Source organism: Myiozetetes cayanensis, unplaced genomic scaffold (genome assembly GCF_022539395.1).
Source record: "Myiozetetes cayanensis isolate MyiCay16 unplaced genomic scaffold, myiCay2020 scf9, whole genome shotgun sequence".
Taxonomy (NCBI): Eukaryota; Metazoa; Chordata; class Aves; order Passeriformes; family Tyrannidae; genus Myiozetetes; species Myiozetetes cayanensis.
In genome coordinates, this window is record NW_026088185.1 from 13,364,800 (window position 1) to 13,388,642 (window position 23,843).

The 23,843-nt window shown below is 44.8% G+C and overlaps 2 protein-coding genes across 11 annotated transcripts in view; one reads left to right on the top strand and one right to left on the bottom strand.

Moving 5' to 3' along the window:
- The window catches only part of RAPH1 (Ras association (RalGDS/AF-6) and pleckstrin homology domains 1), an 87,747-nt gene extending 71,792 nt beyond the window's left edge, over nt 1–15,955 (top strand). The window contains 5 exon segments of the mRNA XM_050340093.1: nt 955–1,053; nt 1,625–1,745; nt 3,371–3,513; nt 7,960–8,326; nt 8,329–15,955. Coding sequence (XP_050196050.1) covers nt 955–1,053; nt 1,625–1,745; nt 3,371–3,513; nt 7,960–8,326; nt 8,329–9,914 — 2,316 coding nt within the window. The 3' untranslated portion in view covers nt 9,915–15,955.
- Nucleotides 15,956–16,640: 685 nt separating this feature from the next.
- Nucleotides 16,641–23,843, bottom strand: part of ABI2 (abl interactor 2) — a 68,833-nt gene continuing 61,630 nt past the window's right edge. For all 10 annotated transcript variants that reach the window (XM_050340109.1, XM_050340108.1, XM_050340105.1 and 7 more), the window contains one exon: nt 16,641–22,741. In XM_050340109.1, coding sequence (XP_050196066.1) covers nt 22,566–22,741 — 176 coding nt within the window. In that variant the 3' untranslated portion in view covers nt 16,641–22,565. The remainder of the gene's footprint in view (nt 22,742–23,843) is intronic.

Sequence of the window (23,843 nt, forward strand, 5' to 3'; positions counted from 1 at the left end):
TCCCTTGAAATGCTAACTTTGGGGAGTTACCGTCTTCTCAGTGTAGGTCCAGAGCTGGGCAGAAATTTATGTTAGAGTTTCAAGTCTACCCTTACTGCCCCATATGAGGGAAAGGAGATGCTGTAAAGGAAAAAGGTTCAGAGTATAAAGGACAGGTAGAAAGAACAGGTAGCAAAAACTGTTATAAAACCAGTGACCTGATCTTAAACTATAAGATTAATAACTTGAGTATGTCAGGTTTAATTGCATCGACACGTCTTCCAGTTTTTCTTGACTCCCACCCACACAGTGCTCAGAATGGTGTCAGTTCCTGCAAGATAACTGGGTACAAAGCTATTTTAAAACAGGTTTTCACACTGTGTTCACAGCAAGTAAAGTGTCGTCATGGATTTGAAAATGGTGCCAGTAGCAAGAGCTGGTTATAGTTGCACTTTTCCCCTCCCTGATCTGTAGCTCATGTGGTGGTGTATATGTCAGTACATTAGACTGTTTATTATATCTGGAGTGTGTGGCTGTCCACTGCCTGAAAAAGGATTTCATCTTCCAATACAAAGGGCAACATGCATTTAGGGAGTGTTTCCCTCTAGTTTTTTTTGATGTGACTAAAAGGTGAAATGTTAGTTGTCTCCCTCAAGCAGTGGATTAGTTCAGAGATACAGAAGATGTTGGTAGGTAGGCAGTACTAAAGCCCATACAATAATGGAAGACTTGCCCTTTCTTAGTGTTTCAAACATGAAATCGATGCACACTGACACACTGCCAGTGTGACATATGTGTGAAGCAATCCTGACTGAAATTCACCTTCTGAAATAGTCTGAAACATTTTTAACTGGGCTCAGATGCAGACTTCTGCTGAAGAGCTTCCAGCATTAAGTTTGTTTGTATAGACCTCAACAACTTTCCTTGCATTCCTAGCTATTAAAATATTGATGAGAGTTAACAATTTTTCTGCAGCATCCTCAGATCCAGAAGAAGTCCCAGTATATCAAGTATCTTTGCTGTGATGATGTAAGAACCCTACACCAGTGGATCAATGGCATCCGCATTGCTAAGGTAACCTCTAGGTAGTCGTGCACTGTTGTCATCACCTGTTTAAAACTATTTACAGTTACTTAGCAAAGTACATATTAAATCTAACTTCCCTCTGTTTAACTATTCTGAACATGAACTGTACAGTCTTCTTAGGTATTTCATTCCCTAGCAAAAATTATTAGGCTTTATTGTTACAATAATTCAGTATTGGGCCCTTTCTTCTTGTTTCTGCTGTACCCCTGTCACATGGCAGAGTGCTAATTGCCATGCATCAGACAGATTTTAGCCAGCTCCCTTACAGATTTTAGAAAACAGAGCTGTTTTCGAAGATCCCCAGCTTGGTTTAGTTTATTCATTGGACTGTTTCTTGCTTGACACTATCTCTTCCAGCATAAATAAACTGTTTTTCTTTCTTTCAGCAATTCACTAACTAAAAAAAAAAAAAAATGCCAGAACTCCTTTAACAGAGAGCCTGTTTTTGCTTTCTGGAAGGGAAAAATGTGAAATAGAGGAACTAGAGGTGGAGGTCAACAGTCTGAAAAGGGTGCACAGTCTATATACAGTTGTTAAATATGTTTGTCATTTTGCTTAGTATGGGAAGCAACTATACATGAACTATCAGGAAGCACTGAAGAGAACAGAATCAGCATATGACTGGACTTCCTTGTCTAGCTCCAGTATCAAGTCAGGCTCCAGCTCATCTAGTTTACCAGGTAATAATGTGGTCTGTTTCCTAATACAAAGACTTAATTGCCTTTTTTATCATCTGCTGTCTAGATACCTTACCTCAAAAGACAGACCATTTCAGGAAATGGACTGTTTCTCCAAAGTCTTTTATCCTATGTTTAGTCTAAACCACAGACTTTATGTTTAACATAAAAACATGTAAATAGTTATATGTTTATATTATTTTCAGTGGTGTATGTATTTAAAACACATAGTACTTTCTTGTTCACCTCCAAAGAAGAGTGTTTTTCTGATACAGAGTGGAGGAAAATGTCATTTTGAATTCCTGATGCCTCTATGTTTCACCTATTGGAAAAATCAAATTTATGTTGTAACGATGCACAGAACAGGCATCTGCAGCTTTTAAGCTGCTTTTGTTGACTGAAATATTTGAGATTAAAAAATGAGAAATAGTCCCTCTCCAAAGGCAAAAATCCAAACAATCTCTTTAGAGACAAGCTTTAAAAATACTGTTTCTGTTCCTGTGTCAGACTGTGCCTGCCTGCAGTAATGTGCTCCTGTTTACCTCTCAGCAGGACTGCGACTCACTTTTTGTAGCACGTAACAGTTTAAAGCTGATGAATGGTTTATATAGTGTCATTTCACTGTTCAGAGGTGACTGATGCTTTGTCAGGCTGTTCTGGACCCTCAGGGAATAGATTAATTATTGAAAATGTGCTGTAGTGTGAGTGTTTTGTGCACTGCAGACACAGGCCAGGAAGTAATGCCACTGAGCTGGACAGGTTCAGAAAGTAGGCTGTGAGAATGAGCTAAGCAAGTTCAGCCTAACTGGGAAGGCATCTTTCCAGCCGTGTGGTGTAGCTTGCCAGGTGTAGCAGTATGTTCTTGGTTATTGACAATTTTTCCATCCAAGTTGGGTGTTTTTCTGATCAGTTGTCTCTTGTAGGGAGCTGAGCCACAGCCCACCAGCCATGCATGTTCTGCCAGAGCGGCATTCCAATCTATGCCTGGATGCTCCTTTTTTCCTAGGACAGTTTGGGATTACACAGAAAGCAGGTGTCAGGCTGAATAAACTGGTCTGGCAGTGGCTGCTGTCTTTTCAAGATACCCTGTGGACCCAGAGCATCATCAGTGTTAGGTAGTTGCAGGAAGCCCATCATTCCTTCTCTTTTGCTGAGGAATGGGTTATAGGAAGCAGCCTCCTGCCTTGGCTAGTGTAGTTTGCCGGTCTTAGCCTGTGTCCAGTGTTTGTTTCTAAGGTTGTGCTGGGGAGGAGTGCTGGAGAGAGCAGACTGCATGCACTGCATAAAATGTGGCTCTTCCCAAAGTGCAGGAGCTGTTGTGTTTTCAGAACCCACACATGTGTTTTTACTTTGGAGTGTATCTGACATGCTGCTGTCTTTGTGTAGCTTCAGGTTTGATTGATACCGGGGATCTGTCGTGTTGTTTTATTTTCCAGACAGTAGTGGCCCGAACATGAGCTTGAGTTTATGAAGTAGTTACTGGGAGCAATGTCCTTTGGTGGGATAAGGTGTTTAACAAGAGTGACCAATAAGTATCACACAGGCTTGCATTATAAGTACGATGACTTTACTCTTATATTCAGAAACATATGCTGTTTGTTCATTTTTTTTTTTCTTTTTCTGAACAGAATCTCAATCAAATCATTCTAATCAGTCTGACAGTGGAGTTTCTGACACCCAGCCAGCTGGACACGTCCGTTCCCAAAGTATTGTCAGCTCCATGTTCTCTGAGGCCTGGAAACGAGGCACTCAACTGGAGGAATCCAGCAAGGTAACAAGAAGACTTTAGTTTGAGAACCAACACCCAACCAGTTGTACAAGACAGAGTGATATGCTTCTTCCACCTCTGTCCTGAGTGGCATTTCTTCTCTTTTTTTATCTTACGTTATCGATTTACACTGCTATATAATTGTTTTTTCAGGAAATTCAGCCCTAGAACTTTCTGTTCTTGCTTTTATTTGTGTGCACAGAAGCCCCCTGTTCTTTGAAGGCACAATACAGCCCTTCTCATAGAGTCGTATTAACTAATGTTGAATGAAGAAAAAATAAAATTATAACCTGTTAACAAGTTGAATGAAATTCTTTCACTACAATATTTCTCCAGTTAGGGAGCCACATCTTTCCATTTTAAAAATGTGAATAACTGAGAGCTGAAGGCAGGTATATCTATTTTTAATTACTTCAGTAGTACTTTTTACTCAAACATTGTACTCAAAAGTTTTGTTATATTAGGTGGAAATGGAAACAGTGACCTCAGATATGGTCAAAACAAAACTACTGACATTGACAGCAGTTATGAGCTGAGGCAGACTCGGTATCTACTCTTGCTGGTAAAGAGTTATGAAAGATTTTAACTCACTGAGCCTGGGGCTCAGGTCTGTTGTGATTTGGTTAGTTTTCTGTTCTTGTGGTAGTTGACTGGTGTATTTCCTGGGAAAGATTTCCAAACACAGCAAAAATTTCACTTAAACTGGCTTGTTGTCAGGTTCAAAGGAATCTCCAGGTTTGAGAACAGCCTTGATGTCATTAACTGTAGTAGCTACATGAGGAATTACATTACATAGGAGAAGCTGTCTTTACTTCTGTCAAGTCTGAACCTTCCCTAGACCCCAGGTTCAAGCTAGACAAGCAAGGTTTTTAAAACTAAAACTAAACCCATGGGTCGCTACACCTGACACTGGTGCTTCAGATAAAAAACTAAAAATAAGATAAAACATCCTGTTTTCAGATAAGAAAGCACGTGTGACAATGTGAAGGCTGACATGGCTGCATTCTTTGGGGTTCATAACTTTTCTGCAGTGCCTGCTGGCTTGAAAATTGTCAGACTGTAATAGTACTGAGTCCAGGAATGTAGCTTGCTAAATTGTGATCCAAGTTTTTCTATGCATGAGTGCAACACCTGGTGTATGTCCATCAGCAGATGGCTTGTGCATGGGTACAGGGTGCATCCTTTCTGCAGGAGTGGGATAGATGCACAAGATGGGCCACTTGCTAGCAGGTATCTGACAGAGGTGAAAGGGTACTGCTGGGAGAATGGGAATGTTCCTTTTCCCTTGAGTTTTGGTTTCAGCGTAAAAATCCTGCTGCTACACTCAGTGAGCCTTTGGCAAAAGTTTGAAGTTTACCACTGTGGGGTCACTGTTGTTCTTATAAAGTCTATAATGCTGCTGGCAATTGCTCATTTAAATAATCCCCAAGAATTTTTATGTTGTCTGATTAAAGCCATTTAAAAAATAAAATATTCATAATACTTCCTCTTGAGGGCCATCCATGTATCAAGATTTCATCAATTTAAATTTCCAAAGAATCCAAATGAAATGAGCCATGTAAAGTTATTGTTTGAAGCCATGTTAAAAAATTTTTCAGTGAATTGGTGACAAATTCACCTTCAGTGAAACTACAGTACAGGTTTGGCTCAGGGAATTTAAACAACTAATAATTCAGATTGGCAGTGGAAAATGTTAAACTATGTAGCAAGAAGAGAAACAATGGCATTGAAAGAATTGTAATTTGCATGAGACGTGCTGGTTTAGGGAGATTAGTCTCCAAACAGTTATTTCAGAGGCAGTGCTTTGGTGACAAAGCTGGCTTAAGAAATTCATGTGGGCAGGTTGCTGCAAGTGGCAGAACGTGTCCAGCATGTCCTTCCCCTTGTGCAACAGCTCTCTCCCACCTTGTCACCCCTGGCTCATCCCCCTCAGCAAGCAGGGCAGAACAGAGCCTGCTCTGGCTCATGTGATGGTGGTGCTGGATCTCCAGCCAGGTTGTTGCACTGGTTGGCTAGTGGCTAACAGGTTAATAATAATGGGTGAGTTCTGCCTGCTTTCCCCTCATTTACCAGCTGCCAGTAACTTCACAACAATTTACTGAAGTTAAAAACGTACTGAGATTTCTAGGAGATTGTCATATTTGACCTAAGTTTGCTAACCAGTCAAAGGCAATCAGCATGGGAAAAGAGATGGCACACAGTTCCAGCTGCAAAGGTTTGTTTTCTTAGGAAAAAGAAAAATAGCAAAAAACCCCACAGTAGATACTTAAAAAATAGATACTGTTGTTTTTACAGCATTTCTGAGAATTCCAGATAGTCAAGAAAATGCATCTTACAAATATGAATTGCTAGTATGTAATAAGTAATTTCTTGAGCTACACAAAAGGACATCACATAGTTGTAAGGACAAAAAAAGCTCCATGATCTCTTTCAAGGTTTTTCTGTAAACAAAGTATCACTAAATATCTTTCCGAATGTGGAAATTTAATTTGATTTTTTTGGAGATGGGAGGAGCTTCCCCTTCTCAAATGCACAGTAGTCTTTTCCCTGTTGTGTTTAATTTGCTCACTGTGAAAATAACTGCCTTCTGTGGGTATGAGGAAAACTCCCTCTTTCAACTATATCTAAGATTAAAAAAAAATGTTTCCCAAAATGCAGATAATCCATCCACTTCATATTTTGAAAGATTGCTCTTTTCCCAAAGAATTCTTTATTCATCTGTTCACATTGTTCACAGTTGGGCAATGAAGATCATGCCCATGCTTGTTAGATTTTGAACACGTTATTTCAAATGGGATGCTACAGCAAGCATCAAAATGCATGCTCACTGTGTCTGCTTTAAGGGACAAATTGAAGATTCTCCAAGGTCTTGCCATTCAGGGATAGTTATTCTGCTATGCCTTCATCTCCCTCTCTGTCTGTTTTATTGCGCTTTTATTTTTCCTGTTACCTTTTGCTGTCTCAGGTGTCAAAAGTGAAGCTCAGCACAACTAAAGGCAGCACACCCATGGTGCCTTATACAGGGCACAATTAAGGTCAGGTGGTGATACTTGAAAATCCATTAACCTGGGTGATTGGGAGAATGGTAATTTACAGACTAACACCTGCAAAAGACCAAGATTTCTCTCCTGTTTTGTAATGTGAACACCTTGATTTAGTTCCAGAACTGTTAATACTCTTGCCTTCCAGACCTACTGTGACAGGTAGAGGCACACCCCGTGTGTGTGGTAAAATCACTGTTTGTTGTTTCTGACTCTAATCCTTCTGGTGGAGTTCTGCACATACAGACAGTCTGTGCACCTGTGTTTAGAACAAAGCGATTTGCAAACCTGCTCTTGCAGTGCAAATGAGCATAGTTGGGCTAACTTAATGCTGGGTATCTACTAATAAGGCAGAGGTACCCCCTGTGGTCAGCTGCTGTGGTGGTATCGTATTTCTAATGCATGTTTCTATGCTGTGCACTGTGCAGTTCACACCTTGGCTTGCAGCCAAACCACTTTGTATTAGGAGGGTGTTTATAAACCTGAGTAATGCAATTATTGTTTTGTAGGCTTACAGTTTTAGAGAAACAACTTAACTTGAGCAAAACCCTATGAGTCGACTAAAATATTGCCTGCTGCTTTCCCGTTGCTCCTTCCCTTAGACAGCTTTTCCCCATCTTTCCTTAATTTTTCTGCTTTATGTAATAGTTGCATGTATAGCTTTTCTTTCCCAAGCAAACTTTCTTTTGCAGATATCTAAATATTTCCTTCTGGGGAAATTTTCCTAGGAAACCTCAGTTCTCCCTCTTTTTCCTTATTTTTTTCCTTGCTACTCTTGGATACCAGAGCATGTGGAGGAAAAGGAACTCAGTAATCTGCTCTCAGTGTGTTTTAGAGCAGTTCAGGATTTCTGCATTTTTTAACACTGAACAGTGTAAGGCCTGAGCTAACCCACGTAAAGATCTGACAGATGCTCTGGGAGGCCGTGTGTGGTTTAACTCCAGTCCTGCTGAGCTGAGGTGTCCACAGAGTCTTTCTCTGTCCTCTGTCATGGCCTGTGGTGCTCTGGGGGGGACTCAGTTTGGGTCATTATACTTGCCCGAAGCAGGCCAGTGGTTCTCACTGTGACTGCCTGCCCCACGGAAGTAACAAGGCTGGTGTATTTTCTCCCTGACAGTCAGCGTAGCTTGGAATAGACCTGGCTCCACCAAGTCTTGCCGGTTCCGCCCCCCCTGACCTGCCCCATTGGATTGCATGGTCCTGGCTTGTCAGTGTATGGAATTGTCTCTTGCTCCGTTTTTTTTGCTAATACTTCCTGCATGCTGTAATCTGCCACTTAATTTTTAATGACAGGCACATTTAGACCTTGACTTTGTAACCTCTTTGTCTCCTTCCCTCTCTCCCTCCCTTCCTCCCTCTCTCTTCTCTTTCTCCCTTTCCACTTTCACTAAAAATCCCTTCCCCGTAGGCCCGAATGGAGCCTGTAGGTCGGCCCTTCGTGTCTGTCACGGCTCCGGTGTCCCCCCAGACGAAGGTGGTGACGCCCTACGCAGCATCCCAGCCCTCCCCCGCTCGCCCCCCTCCTCCCCGCCCCCTCCCCCTCCGCCGCCTCCCCGCCGCCCCGCCCCTGCCCAGCCAGGCCGCCTCGTCCGGGCTCCCCGCCACCATGTTCGTCAAGTACAGCACCATCACGCGGCTGCAGAGACGCCGCCCAGCACGGCGGGCCTTTGCCAAAGCCCTGCTGCACAGCAGGGCCCCCGCCCCCGCCCTCGGCAAAGCCTCACATCCTGGTGCCCCCAACGGGGTGATGCCACCCCCGCCTCCACCGCCGCCCCCACGCCGGGCTCGGCCATGGCGCAGCTGAAGCCGGCACCTTGTGCCCCCTCTGTGCCGCAGTTCACGCCGCCACCGCCGCCCCCCAAGATCCATCAGGTTCAGCCAAATATAAGCCAGGCCACCGTTGCCTCCTCGTTGCCACCGCCACCTCCTCCTGTGCCTGCCCCCCCACCTCCCCAGGCACCCCCAAAGCCTGTCATGGCAGCTCTGCCCCCTCAGCCCAGCGGGAAGGCAGCATCGCCAGGGGTCACACACGTCACTCCCCCTGTGACAGCTCCCTTGCCCCTTCCAATAAAAAAACAACCAAGTGTCACTTCTCCCCAGGTGCCTCCTCTGCCTCCAGCCCCTCCTGGCCCCACGCCCCCTGCAACGTTCCCAAAGCAGCAGAGTTTCTCTGTGAAGCCTCCTCCGTCCCCTCAGTCCCCAGTGCCATCAGTGGTGAAGCAGATAGTTAGCCAGTTCCCACCTCCTCCCACCCCACCTGCCACTGAGCCCCAGCCCCTGAAACCCCTTCCACTGAGTGTGGCTCCACAGTCTCCTCCAGCGGTGAAGGCAAAGCCTAAATGGCAGCCCGCTCCTGCTGCTGCTCCCTCACCGGATTTCCCCCCTCCTCCACCAGAGAGCAGTTTAGTGTTTCCTCCTCCACCTCCTTCCCCAGCTTCCTCTGCAGGTTCTCCCCCCCCTGACAAATCAGGGTCTCCAGTCAAAAAGGCCGGCAAGACATCAAGCCCTGGAGGGAAGAAACCGCCTCCGACACCTCAGCGCAACTCCAGCATCAAGTCCACAAGCTCCGCCGAGTACCATGAGTCCAAGAGGCCTTCAGTGGACCGCCTTGTCAGCAAATTTGCACACCCACCAGAGCCATCAGGCTCTCCTTCCAAGGAGTCATCACCTCCTCCAGCCCCTCCAAAGCCAGGAAAGCTCAACCTTTCTGGGGTGAGCCTGCCCATTGTCCTTCCACAGGGTGGGATCCCAGCCAAGGCTTCTGCTCCGAGTGTATCTGGAAAGGAACCTGTGGTTGAATTCCCTTCACCACCATCTGATTCAGACTTCCCACCACCACCACCTGAAATAGATCTTCCTCCCCCACCAGTAGAAATCCCATCAGTGTTTTCGGGCAGCACCTCCCCAAAGGTCGCCGTTGTAAATCCCCAGCCTCAGGCGTGGTCAAAACCGTCTGTGAAAAAAGCCCCCCCACCCACACGCCCCAAGCGGAACGACAGCACCCGACTGACGCAGGCGGAGGTCGCAGAGCCACCAGGGCCAGCTGGCCCTCAAGTGCCCACTTCACCCAAGTCCAGCCTTAGCGTTCAGCCAGGATTCCTGGCAGACCTCAACCGGACGCTGCAGCGGAAATCCATCACCCGGCACGGCTCCCTCTCCTCCGCACGGATGTCGAGGGCAGAGCCCACCGCCACCATGGACGACATGGCCCTGCCTCCGCCCCCGCCGGAGCTGCTGGCTGACCAGCAGAAGACGAGCAGCTTCGGGGGCACTCACATATCTGGCTATGCAACGTTACGGAGGGGGCCGCCCCCAGCTCCTCCCAAAAGGGATCAGAACACCAAGCTGTCGCGGGACTGGTAGTCAGTGCCGAGGGGCCGGTGCTCTCCAGGGCTCGTGGGCTGCTCTGTGATCAGCCAGCCTGCGATCCCGCGCACTTGGAGAGAATGTGGGGATGTGGATGATAGCCCCATCAAAAGAGGTGATCTCAAACTGCAGCTAAATGTAAAGACATTCCCCTCTCATGGCTAGGCTAAAAAAGTTGGGGGCTTGGGGGTGTTGATATTTTATTGGGAAAAGTGAGTAGAGAGGCATTGGCTTCATCCTTTCAGTTTCTTTTACCCTTCTTATGGATTGGACCAAAACCCCATTTTCATTCTTTTTCTGCATTTAGGGGTGGGGGAGGGAGATAATTTCTTTGTAGTGTCTGTCCACGTGAGACATGTTTGTGCATGTATTATAAGTGTAGGTATATAATATATTGTGATATATTTCGTCGCAATTATAGAAGATAACCAGAATGTTTTTGTAGAACCGTATTTATTGTTTCAGTCAGTATATTACCTGGAATCGGACTCGTAACTGGTCAAATCTTACCACAAAGATGGAGATGTTGGGGGCACTTTAAAGAAAGGAAGAAAAAAACCAAACCCACGAACTTCTCAGCAGTTTGCGGTGGGTAAATGGTGCAGAGCCAAACGTGTTCTGCCAGTAAGTGTACATGGTCCATTGATTGAAAAGTACAGATGCAACATACCAAAACATTCTGGTCATAATACTACTGAAAGCGAGTATGTTCTGAGGAAAAAAATAGATTTTATATATAGTGGGCTGGAGTGAAATATATTTATACTATAGAGAGCCTCCCCCTCCTCCCAAATAGTTTAAAAATATACACTGCTACAGATTCTTTCAAAGTTATTTGTCCATGCAGTTAAGTAGGATAAATATATGTTGTTCCAAACCAGTATGCATTCTAACTGATGGTAGGCTCGATCATTCGTTTCTACGGCTCAAGATGAATATATTTGTGTTAACCCCTTCTGAAAGCTGCCAGGACTCCTGCAGTCGAAAATCCTGCCAACCCTCAAGGCTGACCCACGCGGATCCGTCACTTGTCCGTGTAGTTCTTTCCCGAATGAACAGGTAGGTTTCTGTAGAAAGCGTTCTGTTCTCGCACAAGCGTACACAGCATGCAGTCTCACCTGGTCTGTGCCTGAGAAGATGTACTGTCTTTACAAAAACAAGTGTCTGGAAATATGTCAAGAAAGTATTGTTTGTAATTCATTAGAAATTGTTAAGAAACTTTCCCTTCTAGAAAGAGACAGGAGTCGCGATTTCAGGCCAAGTAGAGTAGAAATTCTCTTCTCTTTGACCCGCCAGAGACTGTGACCAGTGCATTAACCTGTTAATTACAAAGTTGCACTTCTAGTAGTGAAGGAAGAAGACTGGAAAAAAAAACCACCTTAAGAGGCAATAACATTTGCTAATAATTTAATTTAAGGGCCTATATGAGTAGAAAATACTGTTGATTTGCTTTGGTTTTTTGTGAGTCATCTCTATACAGTCCATCACCAGATCAAGTACTACAGTTCTTTTTCTTGTACTTCAGCAGCTTGATTGTCCACCCACGTGTTCAGACTTTGTGATAAGGTAGTGTAGGTGGTGTAAGTGGTCTTGTACATCATGCATGTTCATTGCAGGGTGGTGGTGGCAGCCTTTTGTAAAACAGCTGAAATACTTGGACTGTACCTACCCCAGCTTCCCTCATCACCACGGGGATACTGTCAATAGGCTCACAGGGCAGATCATTTCACTGTTTGCTTACCTTTTCTCCAAAAGCAAACTTTAAATGCTTTCCTTTCCCCGAAGAATGAAACAAAGGCAGTGGCTTGACCTGACAGTATTCTCACATGTGTAAAAACTATATAAACTAAATTCTCATTAGAGTAATTGAGGATGATAGATTTAAGAAATATTGTGACAGTGTCCCCCATTCCTTTTTTTTATAAAGTTTTTTAAAAATCCAAATAATAAAATAAATGTCTTTGTCAATATTTTATGAATAGGAAAAAAAGTTTTGCTAATTAGAGGGGGTAAATGACACATCTATAACTATATAGTTTTAAATAGGTGCATCATGAAAAGAGAAAAATTAGTGGTGCTGTCTCTGCTGACCTGTTTCATATGATTTTTTAAAAATCTATTTCAGCACCTCTGGAAATTGTTTTAATATTTCAGACTAGTTTTTTTGAGCAATAAGAGTATATACCATTGTGTGCATTTTTAAAGCACTGCTATGGAAAGGCACTTTTTTGTATCTTTCAAATTGTTCACCAAGTTTTGTTTCTACTATTTTTGTGCTTACAAAGTGTCCTTAAAAGCATTTGCATTGTTGATTTTAAGCATGCTCAGTGTAGCTGGTGAGTAACTTCACAGGAAGGTTGTTAAGCTATACTGCAATTCATGGGTGCTGTAATTTTCAACGTTGTCCTCTTGCTGCTCTGTACTGGGTGCAGCTCCTGGGGCTCAGACACACCAGTGGAGCAAAAGGCACAGGCACAGTCACAACTCCTCAGCTGTTCCCGTGACGGGTAAGTGGGCACGTTCTGCTCCCTGGCAAGATGCAGCGTGTGCTCCCAGGTGAGAGCAGGCAGGGGATTCTGCTTGCCCCTTGTGCTTTTCTTTTCCCCAGGACAGCTCCGCTGGTGTGTGTCAGTTCCAGCCCTTTCACTTTCGTTCATTCAGTGCGGGTACCTCTGTGCTTTGGACTCAGCACAGCAACGTTTTGAGTGCAATTTCTTCAGAGACACTTGAGCTTTGTTCTCATTTTCTTGTGCCCACTTCATTTTCCCAGTATCATCTCTCCCTAGGCAATGAATCCATGCTCACTACTGCAGGCTGCTAACAGCTTGCTGGAAGACAGATGTTTAACTCTTTAGTTTGCCACAAAAAGAATGAGTATTAGCAAAAGGTGGCACCCTGTATTCCTTCTTGTTACAGTTTACTTCCTGAGTCAGTAGTAATCCAGAAATACAGTGAGTGGCTGCAGCTTCCTTTCTCTCAGCTAAGCACTGAAATTTGGCTGCAATGTGGGTCAGACAACCTGGTTGTCTTTTCAGCTTAGGAGACATCCTCCCCACCCCCTCCCCGCATTGTAACTTGGTTTTCCAGTGTATTTATTTACTGTTTTTGTGAAAGTAAATATTTACGCCTTATTTGCAAGGAAGTTATTTTCCCCTGTGTGCAATGGTCTCGTAATTGCACCATTATATTTATTTAAATCAGAAAATTAAGGGGCTGGATCTCAGATACACGGGAAGATGCTTCCTGCTACAAACATGGGCAGCAATCCCTCCAGCACTATTAAAATGAGCATGTGAAAGCTGAATTTTCATACTTCAGACACAAAGAGAGCTGGTGCTTTGATCCTGAAATACTAAGAGTGTAAGGCTACTTAAAACCCCAGTTGTGTGACACTTGTTAAGGTGGGTATCAGGGAAGCCCCACTGCTGCAGGGGCAGCTGAGAGCATACAGCTGCCTTTGTTAATCTGTTCCAGGTTTTCATTTTCTCTCTCATGCAGCAGTAGCATCCACTTCTGAGCAGCACGCTCTCCTGTTCAGCCAGGTTTCTCCATGACTGCAGCACAGGTGTAGAAAGCAGGGAGCTAGCCTTCTCAGACACTTCTGTCATAATTTAGATGTTGGGAAGTTGTTTTGAAAGGGAAAACGAGGCTTTTCTATCAGCACTATTCTTAAGAGGAGAAATTTTTTAAAAACAAACACAGGTTCTGAACAGACCATGGTAACGTTGGAGGTGACTAGGCTGGGGGTTCTGATTAGTACTTTAAAATCTGTGGCTGGGAGAGGAGGTTTCTGCTTCACCCTGCACAGTGGTTTCTTCCTGTGGCAAACCACCGACTGCTCTGACTTGGTGCGTGACCTCAAAGCCAAAGAGCTCCTCTCCTGAACTTACTCTGCAGTTGCCTGCAGGGCAACAGTGACTGACGGACACATCAGGGAAACAAAGTGAAGCTGCCTGGATCACTTTGGTTTCAGGTCTGATGGGAGAGGAAGCAGTTTTTTCAACAAGTGCATTTTAACATTTACTGTTCTGGGCTAGTACATTTAAAGGTTTTCTAATTCCTTCTTTCTGTGCCCTTAGGGAACTGGATAAATCAAATGAGCTCAGAGATAAAGTGTGGCCAGTTTTCCTCCGATTTAAAATCCTTTTTTCCACAGTTTAAGGAACCAAAAGTGCCATTTCAACAGCAGAAGGGCAAAAGAGAGATTTTCTACTTTTTACAGAATACGGCATAGAACCAAATTGTTTTGCTTCAGTGGTACCATTGCAGGTAAATTTGTCTCTTATTCAAAATAAGATAAGTGGGTCTTAGTATGATTGTTACTTCAACTAGTGTCGTGTTAAAATCAGTAGCAGTCCAGGAAAGCAGTATAAACTCCTGGCAGAAGGTTGTGATGATACAGCCAGAACATATGAGTTTGGTTGTTTGTTTTCCTTTATGCACTGATAAGGTGTAGATTACGTACTCAGTGTACTCCTCATTTGGAGGTGAAAGTCTTAATTCGTTGGAGCCCATTTGTGGCTCCTGGTGTTTAGTTTTGCATTCCCTTGCACAATTGGGGCAGACTCCAAAACGGAGAGATTTAACACTACAAGGGATAATTTTCTTTTGGACGGTTTTTGTAACGTGCTGGGGTTTTAAGCTTTATTTTAGAATTATAAGAAGTTTGTCTTAAATTCAGCAATTTTCCTTTCTGAATTCTTTCTTTCCTTCAATTAAAAAATGCCCACAAAGACTAACCAAACCAGGGTTCTGTTGTAGGGGGCAGCACTCACTCACACTGTGATCCAGTGAGTCACAGGATTGGTGAAGTTTTGAAAAGTTTAAGACACTAAACTGCAACTGAGCTGACAATGTGCGTGTATCCCACACAGTGCAAGTTACCGTGACTGCCACTAACACGGGGAAAATGGTGACTTGGGTTATTTGGTTCTGCGAGGCACTCAGGGGCAAGGACTCAAGGAGCTCTCTTCAGCAGGGGTGTGTGTGTATCTTTGGTGACAGCAGTTAGAGAAGTTGGAAGACCAGGAGGAACAGGAACTAGCGCTGGATGCACAATCCCCCACGGCAGGGACTTAGTGAGATAAATGAGAAGAAACTTGAGTGACAGATTTTGGACAGTAGTACCCCTTATTTAAATGCTTAAAGGCAACTTGCTTTTTAGGCGAGTTGTGTTTTAGGAGACTTTGGAACTGAATCAACTGTTCCCTCCGGTGGAAAGTAATTTCCTCCCAGCTATCCCAAGATGCCAAAGATGCATTCGGAGCTAAATTCCAGGTACGCAGATGTGCTTGCACCAGCCTCTTGAGAGGCCAAGTTGCCAGGAGCTGACGTGCTGCTGATCTGCTGCGTGCATCTGGCAAGAGAGCACGGTTCCACTGTTAGGTGTTGTGCATCCCTTGCCTTTGACCAACACTGCAAACTGGGTACACACCTGCAAAGGGCAGGGGTGAAGGATAGTTTAGCAAACCAACCTGTGCCCACAGTGCCCTGCTGCTGATTTGGTGCAGCTTGTACTTCTAAAAGGAAAACTAAATGCTTTGTCACAAGTTGTAATTGGAAATCTTAGGCCTCCTAGTGGACTGCAGTGGACCAGAAATTAACTGGAGCAGCAGTTTGTTTTATGGCTTACACTAACTGTTACCAGCCACTGGGAATATTCTGTATCATACTGGAGATGCAAGTGTAAGAAAAAGTGTCATTGCAATGATGATTTGTCTGTGCAGCAAACTTGTGCTGAGTGCTGTAAATACATTCATGTTTACTGCTTTAAAAAGAAAATTGCACATTTTATCTTTTAATGGGATTGCCTCCCCTCTTCTTCCCTTTCCAAAAAGAAAAATCAAAGCTCTTTTAGACTGATAGCTTCAGGTTGGGGGGAGCTTTGCCATATTATAAATATATATAAATATATGTATAAATATACTTTTTTAAGCATGAGAGAGGACAAAAGAAATACTACATTATAGAATACCCAATATAGATCATTATACAATGGAATATGCACAATTCAATAAAGATGTAGTTAAATTTAATAACCTGTTTTAATCCTCTGTCTTGCAGTTTTCCTTTTTCATGAGTTCAAAACCCTCCGTGTTCTCAGATCATCCATCCGTGGTTCCCCTCTGTAGGGGTTCAGGTATCTGATGGCCTACAGGTTACCACTGATATGCTCACTCTAAATAAAATCACTTTTTATTCCTTTGCACAGTTCTTTCCAGGGGTCAGAGCTGGCTGTACCAGTAACATGGTGCACACCAATTACAGGTCTAAAGAGGACCCCGTGTGAAGGCTCACCTTTTCCACCTGCCTCCTTCCTCAGGCTCACAGAGTCCTGTCCAGCTCTGCTCACAGGGAACAGCTGCTGGCTGGTAAGTGTTGCTGCGGCCCCTCTCCGGGGCCCACCGTAGGGAATGTGGCTCTGTTCCTCCCCCTGGGATCTGCTCCCAGGCTGGCCCTGAGAGCAGCACAGACTTGAGACGTTACATTCGCAACTACCAGAAAAGGAGCAATCATACAGAGGGGAGAGAGGAGCTGCTGAAGGCAGCAGGCTCTATGCCAAGGGTCATAGTTTTGCTGTGGGAAGTGCAGTGCTCAGAGATCCTCGGGGATCCTGCTGCACGCATAAATAACCCACTATCCCCGTCCCTAGTGTGTGTAAAAGTCTGTAGCCAAAGACAAGGAATGTGACACGGCTGTGGCACGCTCACAGAACACATGGTGTGTGCTTTGTTCCTTTTATTTAGGGCTCGTAACAAGAGGGTTTAGTACACAGCAACAGTTAATTCCAAGTACAATTAAAAAAATTTAAAAATTGGGTTTTGCACTCACTGGAAGGTGGTTCAAATGGCACACACAATAAAATGTTACTGGCGGCATACAGCTCCCCAGAGTCCTGTGGGCTTGGTCATTTACAGTGGGCTCTGCACTCATCCACTGCATCAGCAGTACCAAAAGCAAAAGCACAGCATGATACTCCTCTGACTGCAAACCAAAGGGGGTATCTGCTTTCACAAAAAAGTGCATGGACAAAATCCATGTTTAGACACTGACATCTCCAGAGAATTCATAGAAACTATTTGTCCATGCAAGTTGCAAAAGACATTTTTTCAAATGTGAAAAGAAGCACTTGTTCTTTACAAAAAACTCTCAGACCTGTCAGCACTTTACCAAGGCGCTGTAATGGAAATGAATTTGTACACAGCTCTTCCTGTTAGTCAGCAGTGGTAGGATTCTTCTGAAGTGTTAAGAGAAACTGGAACAAATGTTCTGCACACATTTCAGCAGGGTCTCCATGTCAGTGTTCAGCAGGCTGCTGGCTGTAGGCTGACCTCTGGACGTCAGGCTGCTGCTGCCTTCACTGTTTTGTAACAGATCTTGCTTATAAGCACACGTGCTAATAAAATTAGTATATTTAGAGTACCAAAGAAACAAACTCTTCCTGCATGGGCAGGAGATTGAACAAAACACATGGGTGGGATTTTTTTGAATGAAAGCAGCAGAACACCATGGTCTGCGAATTACTCTTTCTAACAGCAGTTGTCAAGCCTTCGTTGCACCAAGCTTTCAGTAGTCTCCCCAAGGACATGAGGTAGGGGGTCCCACTATTCTTGAAGTTTTAAAATCAGAAATAGATCAATGGGACTGTTACTACACATGGACTTCAGCTAGTGGGTGGGGGGAACCCAAACCAGACATTGTTCCCTCTTGTACTGTTCTGACCTCTGTATAATAATGAGGCAGTGCCAAATACTGGGAGATGTCAAAAGATGGGGAAGGTGAACAGACCTGCAAGCACAGTAGATTCTTCTAAGTGGCACCTAGAAGGTGTAGCCCATCATCTACCTGCTACTGCTCAGTTTCCACCACCATCTTCTCTTGAGATTAGTGTTGTAAATACTTGCCTTAGTGAATGCAACAGCGCTGTATGGTTTCCACTGCCACAGTTGCCAAGATGGGAACTGAAGTCTCTACATGGTGCTGGTAATGCTGCTTAAAATGCTGCAGTGCTTATTCAGTGACTGTCTATACCCTGAATACAAGTACTGCTTTTCTAGTAAAACCACAGCACCATGGTCTCTTCAACAGCATCCTCTAGCAGCTTCCAAAAAGTTGGCCTGCAGAGAATACAGACTCCACCTGTTTTACAAAATGTCCTGTCCCAAGGAGGAGAAGCCCTGTAAATGCTCCCAGTTCACTAACCCACATAAAGTTCCATCCTTACCAGAAAGGAAAACATGAGTTTTGCTTTATGCCTGGAGCCCACAGACATAACTAATAAAAAAGCAAGCTCATTTCCAGCAGCATTTGCTAAGAAATGGTAGAAGTTGCTAGGAAGAGCTCAGCACTAAGTCACCATCAAGCACAAGTGGGAGACACCACAGAAGCACAACAGTGTCGGTGCACAACCTTTGTCCACCTCTAGTCAACACCACACACAGAGCAGGCAGGCAGCCCACCCACCCTCTGCCAGAAAGGGCTCATCAGTCCTGCTCCTGCCTGGCTTCCTTCTCATGATCAACAGAAACGCCCTGGATAAAAGTGGCACTTGGCAGAAGCTGAATCACTGCCAATGTCAACTTTGGCTGTCACCAAAAACCTTCAGCAGCAAAGAAAGAAAATGCCCAGCAGCTGTGAAAGGAGAACAAATTGCTCTAGCAAGAACTAGCTGGGTCGAAGTCTTTCTGGCACCCACTGGTAAAGCCACCCAGCCACAGACCACAGGACCTGTAGCTCACACCAGCAGCAATCTCCAGCCGCTTTCAGGAACAACCACCTGAACTAACTGCAAGGACAAACTGAATTCCAGGAACATTATCAGCCTCCTGGTAACACACACCAGATTCTCATCTACCTTGGGGCCACGCCACACCTCTTATCCTCTAGTGAGAGCAAAGGCTCTTCAGTGCAGCAGTATCTGCCTGTGTCTCACCAGTGAGACCAGCAAGAGTTCAGGCATTGCTTCAGCTCTCTGGTGCCTATTCCAGCCAGTGTGCATGGACACACACTCTGGATGCTCAAGCATAAAATTTGCTGCTTGCCTCTCCTGCCCCTCTCAGCCCTCTGCTCTAACCAGTGAGAGAGAAAAAAAAAAAAGGTGAGGGGGAAAAAAAATGGGTGAGACACATGCAATCTCAGCCATCTCTCTTAGGCTGGAAAGAAGGCACCAGAATTAACCTGCTTCGGCACTAGATGTGGACAGGCTCTGTCAGACTTCCCCTCATGCAGGCACATGATGGAGAGGCAGCTGTAATTAACAGCTTTGTCCCTGGGGCCAAGAGGAAGAAACCTCTAATACAGCAAACCAAGGCAAAATACACCGCTAGAGAATGCTGAACGATTTCTGTGCACAATGAAAACAGCTGGCTGGGCTAAGGCAGTTCTCACAAAGGGAGAAACATACTCATTTTGGCCATAGAGCACTCTTTGGGCTATGCTGGAGCATCTCCTTCCCCCACCTCTCATGCCTACACAATCCTGCTTCAACAGCCTGTGATGCTGAACACCTTCAGGTGTGGCAGCAGAACGCAGCAGTGCAGAGATGCCGTGCACCTACTTAAAATACTGAGGTGTTTCTCCCCCACCCTAATCCCAATTGCCAGCCCCTTTTAAGTTAAACCTGTAAATTAAAAAGGGGTGGGGGAGAGAGGGTTTTGGACAAGGAGAAGTACAGGGGACAAAACTGGAAACACAACCCTCACTGACTTTACTAGCATGCAATCTATGTAACATTAATATACAAAGCCTGTTTACCTTGGCCTGGGCTATGACCATTATATCTCATCATCCCCGAGGAAGCCACAGAATTAAAATCTGTACAAAATAAAAATATGCATAAAACTCAACAAATTTCTTTACATTAGTACTGCATAATAAAGCATAAAACCAGCAGGTGGTGACCCAGAAATTCCATCCACAGCAGTTCTTGCAGGATAAACAATTCCACATGCTATCAGCAGGGACCAAACTAACCCCTGGCCCCTCGGACCAAAACCAGTTCTTCAAGGAATGTCACACATTCCACTTTCATGGTTCTGCAGCCTCGTCTTCTGTGCTGGGCTCTGGCAAGTGCTCAGCTCACACTGCTCTGCTCTCACAACACAGAAAACTTTCAAGATGAAAAAACAGCTGAATGAAGATTAAGGATGTGGGCGTGTATCACACACTATCCCCACCCACCTGTCAGAAGAGTTCAAGCACTCTCTTACACAGACTGGGTTAAAGACACATTTCACTAATGCATGACCTGCCAGCTGGAGTGTGGGTGCACAGGCACAGGGGTTCAGCTCTCACTTAGTAAATCACTGAGCTGCCCTAACAATGCATTTGAGCACTGTGGGCTCAGTCCTTGCCATAAACACATCTAAGGCAAGAGAAGCCAGAAAAGCTCTGACAGTCCTGGAAAACGCAGCCACTCTGTAAGCACCAAAGGCTTGTTAATGCTGCTGTTCAATTGCCCCTGGCTGCAAGCACCACCTCCCTGTACCAAAAGTGTAGACACTAGAAACAGTCATTCCAGTGACTACACAACCAGTGGTTCTGGGCTTGCTCCCAGAGAAATGAGGGACTGAGGGAACTGAACATGGCTGCTTCTCCTAGTCTTGCTGCAAGACAACTTTTCACAAAGAAAAAGGCATACAGGTATCTGTTCTGGCAAACACACCCAAACAATAATGCTGTTAGCTTCCAGAGAGAAGACAACAGTGCTTAGGCTACATGTGGATTGAGCAGGGGAGAAAGTAACCTCTATCTGCACACCATTTTCTTCAAAGTTGTCCCTCCTGTAGACTTCAACCAAACTAGTTTCTTGTGTGTGTCACCTTGCACAAGCTCACAGCAGGTGATCATGTTCCTCGGGTCCTGCAAACACACCTCACCCATCCGTTTTCTCATTCTTCCCCCTTAAGCAGCTACGGCACCTCCCTGCCCAGCTTTGCACCAAACCTGCGCCTCCATCCCGGTATTGCACCAATTACCAGGGGATTGGCATTACCTGTCTGTTGCCAATACCATCGCAAACCCAGCCCTGGTGGTGCTCTCTTGTGCACTGCTCTGCTTTACACACAGGCCTCTCCAAGACAAGTGCAGCATTGTCTCACCTTGGAGAAGCTACTGTTGGTACCAGCTGGAACTCGGCCAGGTGACAGTCAAAAGTCACCCAGGACAATGCCCTGGCCCAGGAGGCTCTCATGATACACAATCAGCTCAATTTGCAGGCTAACAAGACTGAACAGGAAATTTAATCAGTTATGCATGATATTTACTCAAAGGTAACACTTAGACCTTCCCTTAGGCAGATAGTACAGCCATCACTTACAGTGATCTGCTGTGTACAATCACAGAGCAGAATTTTTAACTGAGACTAGATTAAAAAGCCAAGTATTATCACAAGGGGCTACAGAGCCTTCAATTGGTATTACTCCACCCCAAGCCACCAGTACATCTCAAAATATCTATTATAATAAACAATGGGGAGGGCTAGGGGAAGAGCTAGAACTACTACTAGTTACTGCTTGGATTTCCATGGGAAACCAGTACACACAACAGCCCTTTTTACTTCCACTGCAGAGATTTTGGCAACAGACATGAAGACGACAATCGCCGTTTGTCCTGCCTCCGCACAGGGCTCTCACAGTACATATGCAAATCTAGTCATCAAGTACAAAATAGCCAACTTACAATACCTGATTGGATTTTTAACATTATATTGTGCATAAGACTAAAGTTGGGGGCAAGTTTCTCTAGTGCAAGCAGGCATGAGTAGATTTGAACCTTGGACCACACCCCCTAGAGTTTATCCTCAGACCCCAGGAGGACCTGTAAACTTTGTTTCGCCTTCACCCTCAACGGCACCTGTGAGTTCTGTTTGAACTGGCAGCAACCATGGCAAGGAGCTCGCTGTGGAGAGGAGCACATTTACATCAGTGCAGAACACAAAACAAATATGTGGCATTCAAAAGATAAGGAAATGGGGGTGGGGGTCCTCTGGGCTGCAGCCATCTTAATTGTCTGAACTGAAAGGTGAGTGAATGAAAGCCAGCTCTGTGTGCCCCTGCGTCAGCCTACGTGTGCAGAGCAGCTGCAGAAGTGTTTACGCTAAAGATTGATCCAGCTATCTGGAAGGCAGTCACAGAAACGTCTCTGTGCAGAAATCCCAGTGTTTGCCAGCACACGGCTGTTCTTCCAGCTGCACAGGAGTGTAGTGTAGAAACAGGAGGGATGTCCACTGGCCAGTAACCTTCACCACAAGCATCCAGGACATCCCCGGTGCCAGGCATTGCTGCCAATGGTAGTACCACGGGGGCACACAGGATTCCTGAGACAGATCCCAAGGCCTGTCAGAAGAAGTCAGAATTCGAGTGAAGTATCGGCTACTCGACAAGTTTGTTACATCTGAATGGGTCAAAGTCAGATGGCTCAGGATAGCCTCTGCTGGCCGCTGGAAGAGCCATTTGTTCAAACAACTCAAATCACTATTGTTTTATAATGAAGGGGAAAAAAAAAAAAAAACCAAACCAAACCCAAAAGAGTGGTTGTTACATTTATCCTTCATTCAGTTATACTGGATTGGGCCCCAGAGGCTGGTGGAGATCTGGGAAGCCCTGACAGCTCCTGCAGCAGGAGATGCAGTGTTCTGTCCTCTAGTCTTCACTCTGAGTAATGCATGATCGACTCCACATAGTTCCCTGGGAAGAGCCCCGTGACTCCATTCATGACCCCCTCATACCAGCCATCATCATTTTTCTTGATGACGTAAATGATGGCACCTTCCTGAAATGAGAGCTCATCTTCTTTGTCCTTGGTGTAGTCATAGATCGCCACCACTAGGAAAGAACAGAGCATGACTGTTAGAGGTACAGGGAGGAGGAGGGAAATCAAATCACCCTATCTCATCCAGGCAATCTCAGAGCTCCACTCCCACCCAGTGTGGGCGCAGAATGACCTGCTGAGAGGGACAGTTTCTTACAAAGCCTTTTGTAAGAGCTCATGCTTTGAGGCACATGAGCCTTTAGCTTTTCTATTCTTGTTATTTCCAGACCCATCAGAGGAAGTTTACAACTGTATGAAAAACTTTTGGTGTGGAATGATACAAGGAGGTGAATGTAACTCCTCATGGCTGTGACCACTCGGGTTTACTCCAAGATTCATGTATTAGATGTATGTGCTGAAACAGATCTCAGCACAACTAAGACCTGGAAAACATGAAGAAGGAGTATAGTAAGAGCTCTCTTCAGATCACAGTAAGAATGAGCCAAGGCTGATGTCCCAGGCTTCCATCTACCCTAGCTACTTCCACATTTAGATCTCTAAAATGCATGCATGCACTCTCAATAGCCAGCAGCCACGCTCAGGGTATATGGCACCAAGGTGAGTGAATCCTGTTAGGAGCAACAAAGAAGGTGGGAACAAAGTGTACACATACTGTATCAGGACATTTTTTTACAGCTGCAAAATATTTTACCGAAGGCACAAAAGTTGTTAGAAAAGTCAAAGAAATTGGACAAAGCACTGGCAAATATTAAATAAAACATTGTCCTGATATGGAAGAAAACAGACATCAACTTGATACGTGTTTCCGTTCTCAGTCCTATCATTATGTGTTCCATACAGAAAATGAGCTAAGCCAGACTCTGAGTACTTTAACAAATAGCATCAATCACTGCTTTGAGCACTTGGCAATGCAACATACAATGCTGCCACTGAAAAAAAAAAATAGATGTTGGACAGGGATCCTAAAATCTGGTACTGGGGATAGATAGGAAGATACTCTATAAACTAAAGCAAGGATTAAAATTTAACAGCATGTGTTCATAAGCACACTGTCTGAGAGTCCTACTAAACTCATCATTCCTTCCAAAAGAAAAGAGGTCATTTCCTTCTGAGGGAGCAAAGGAATCAACTCAAATATTTACTAGGGAAACCTGA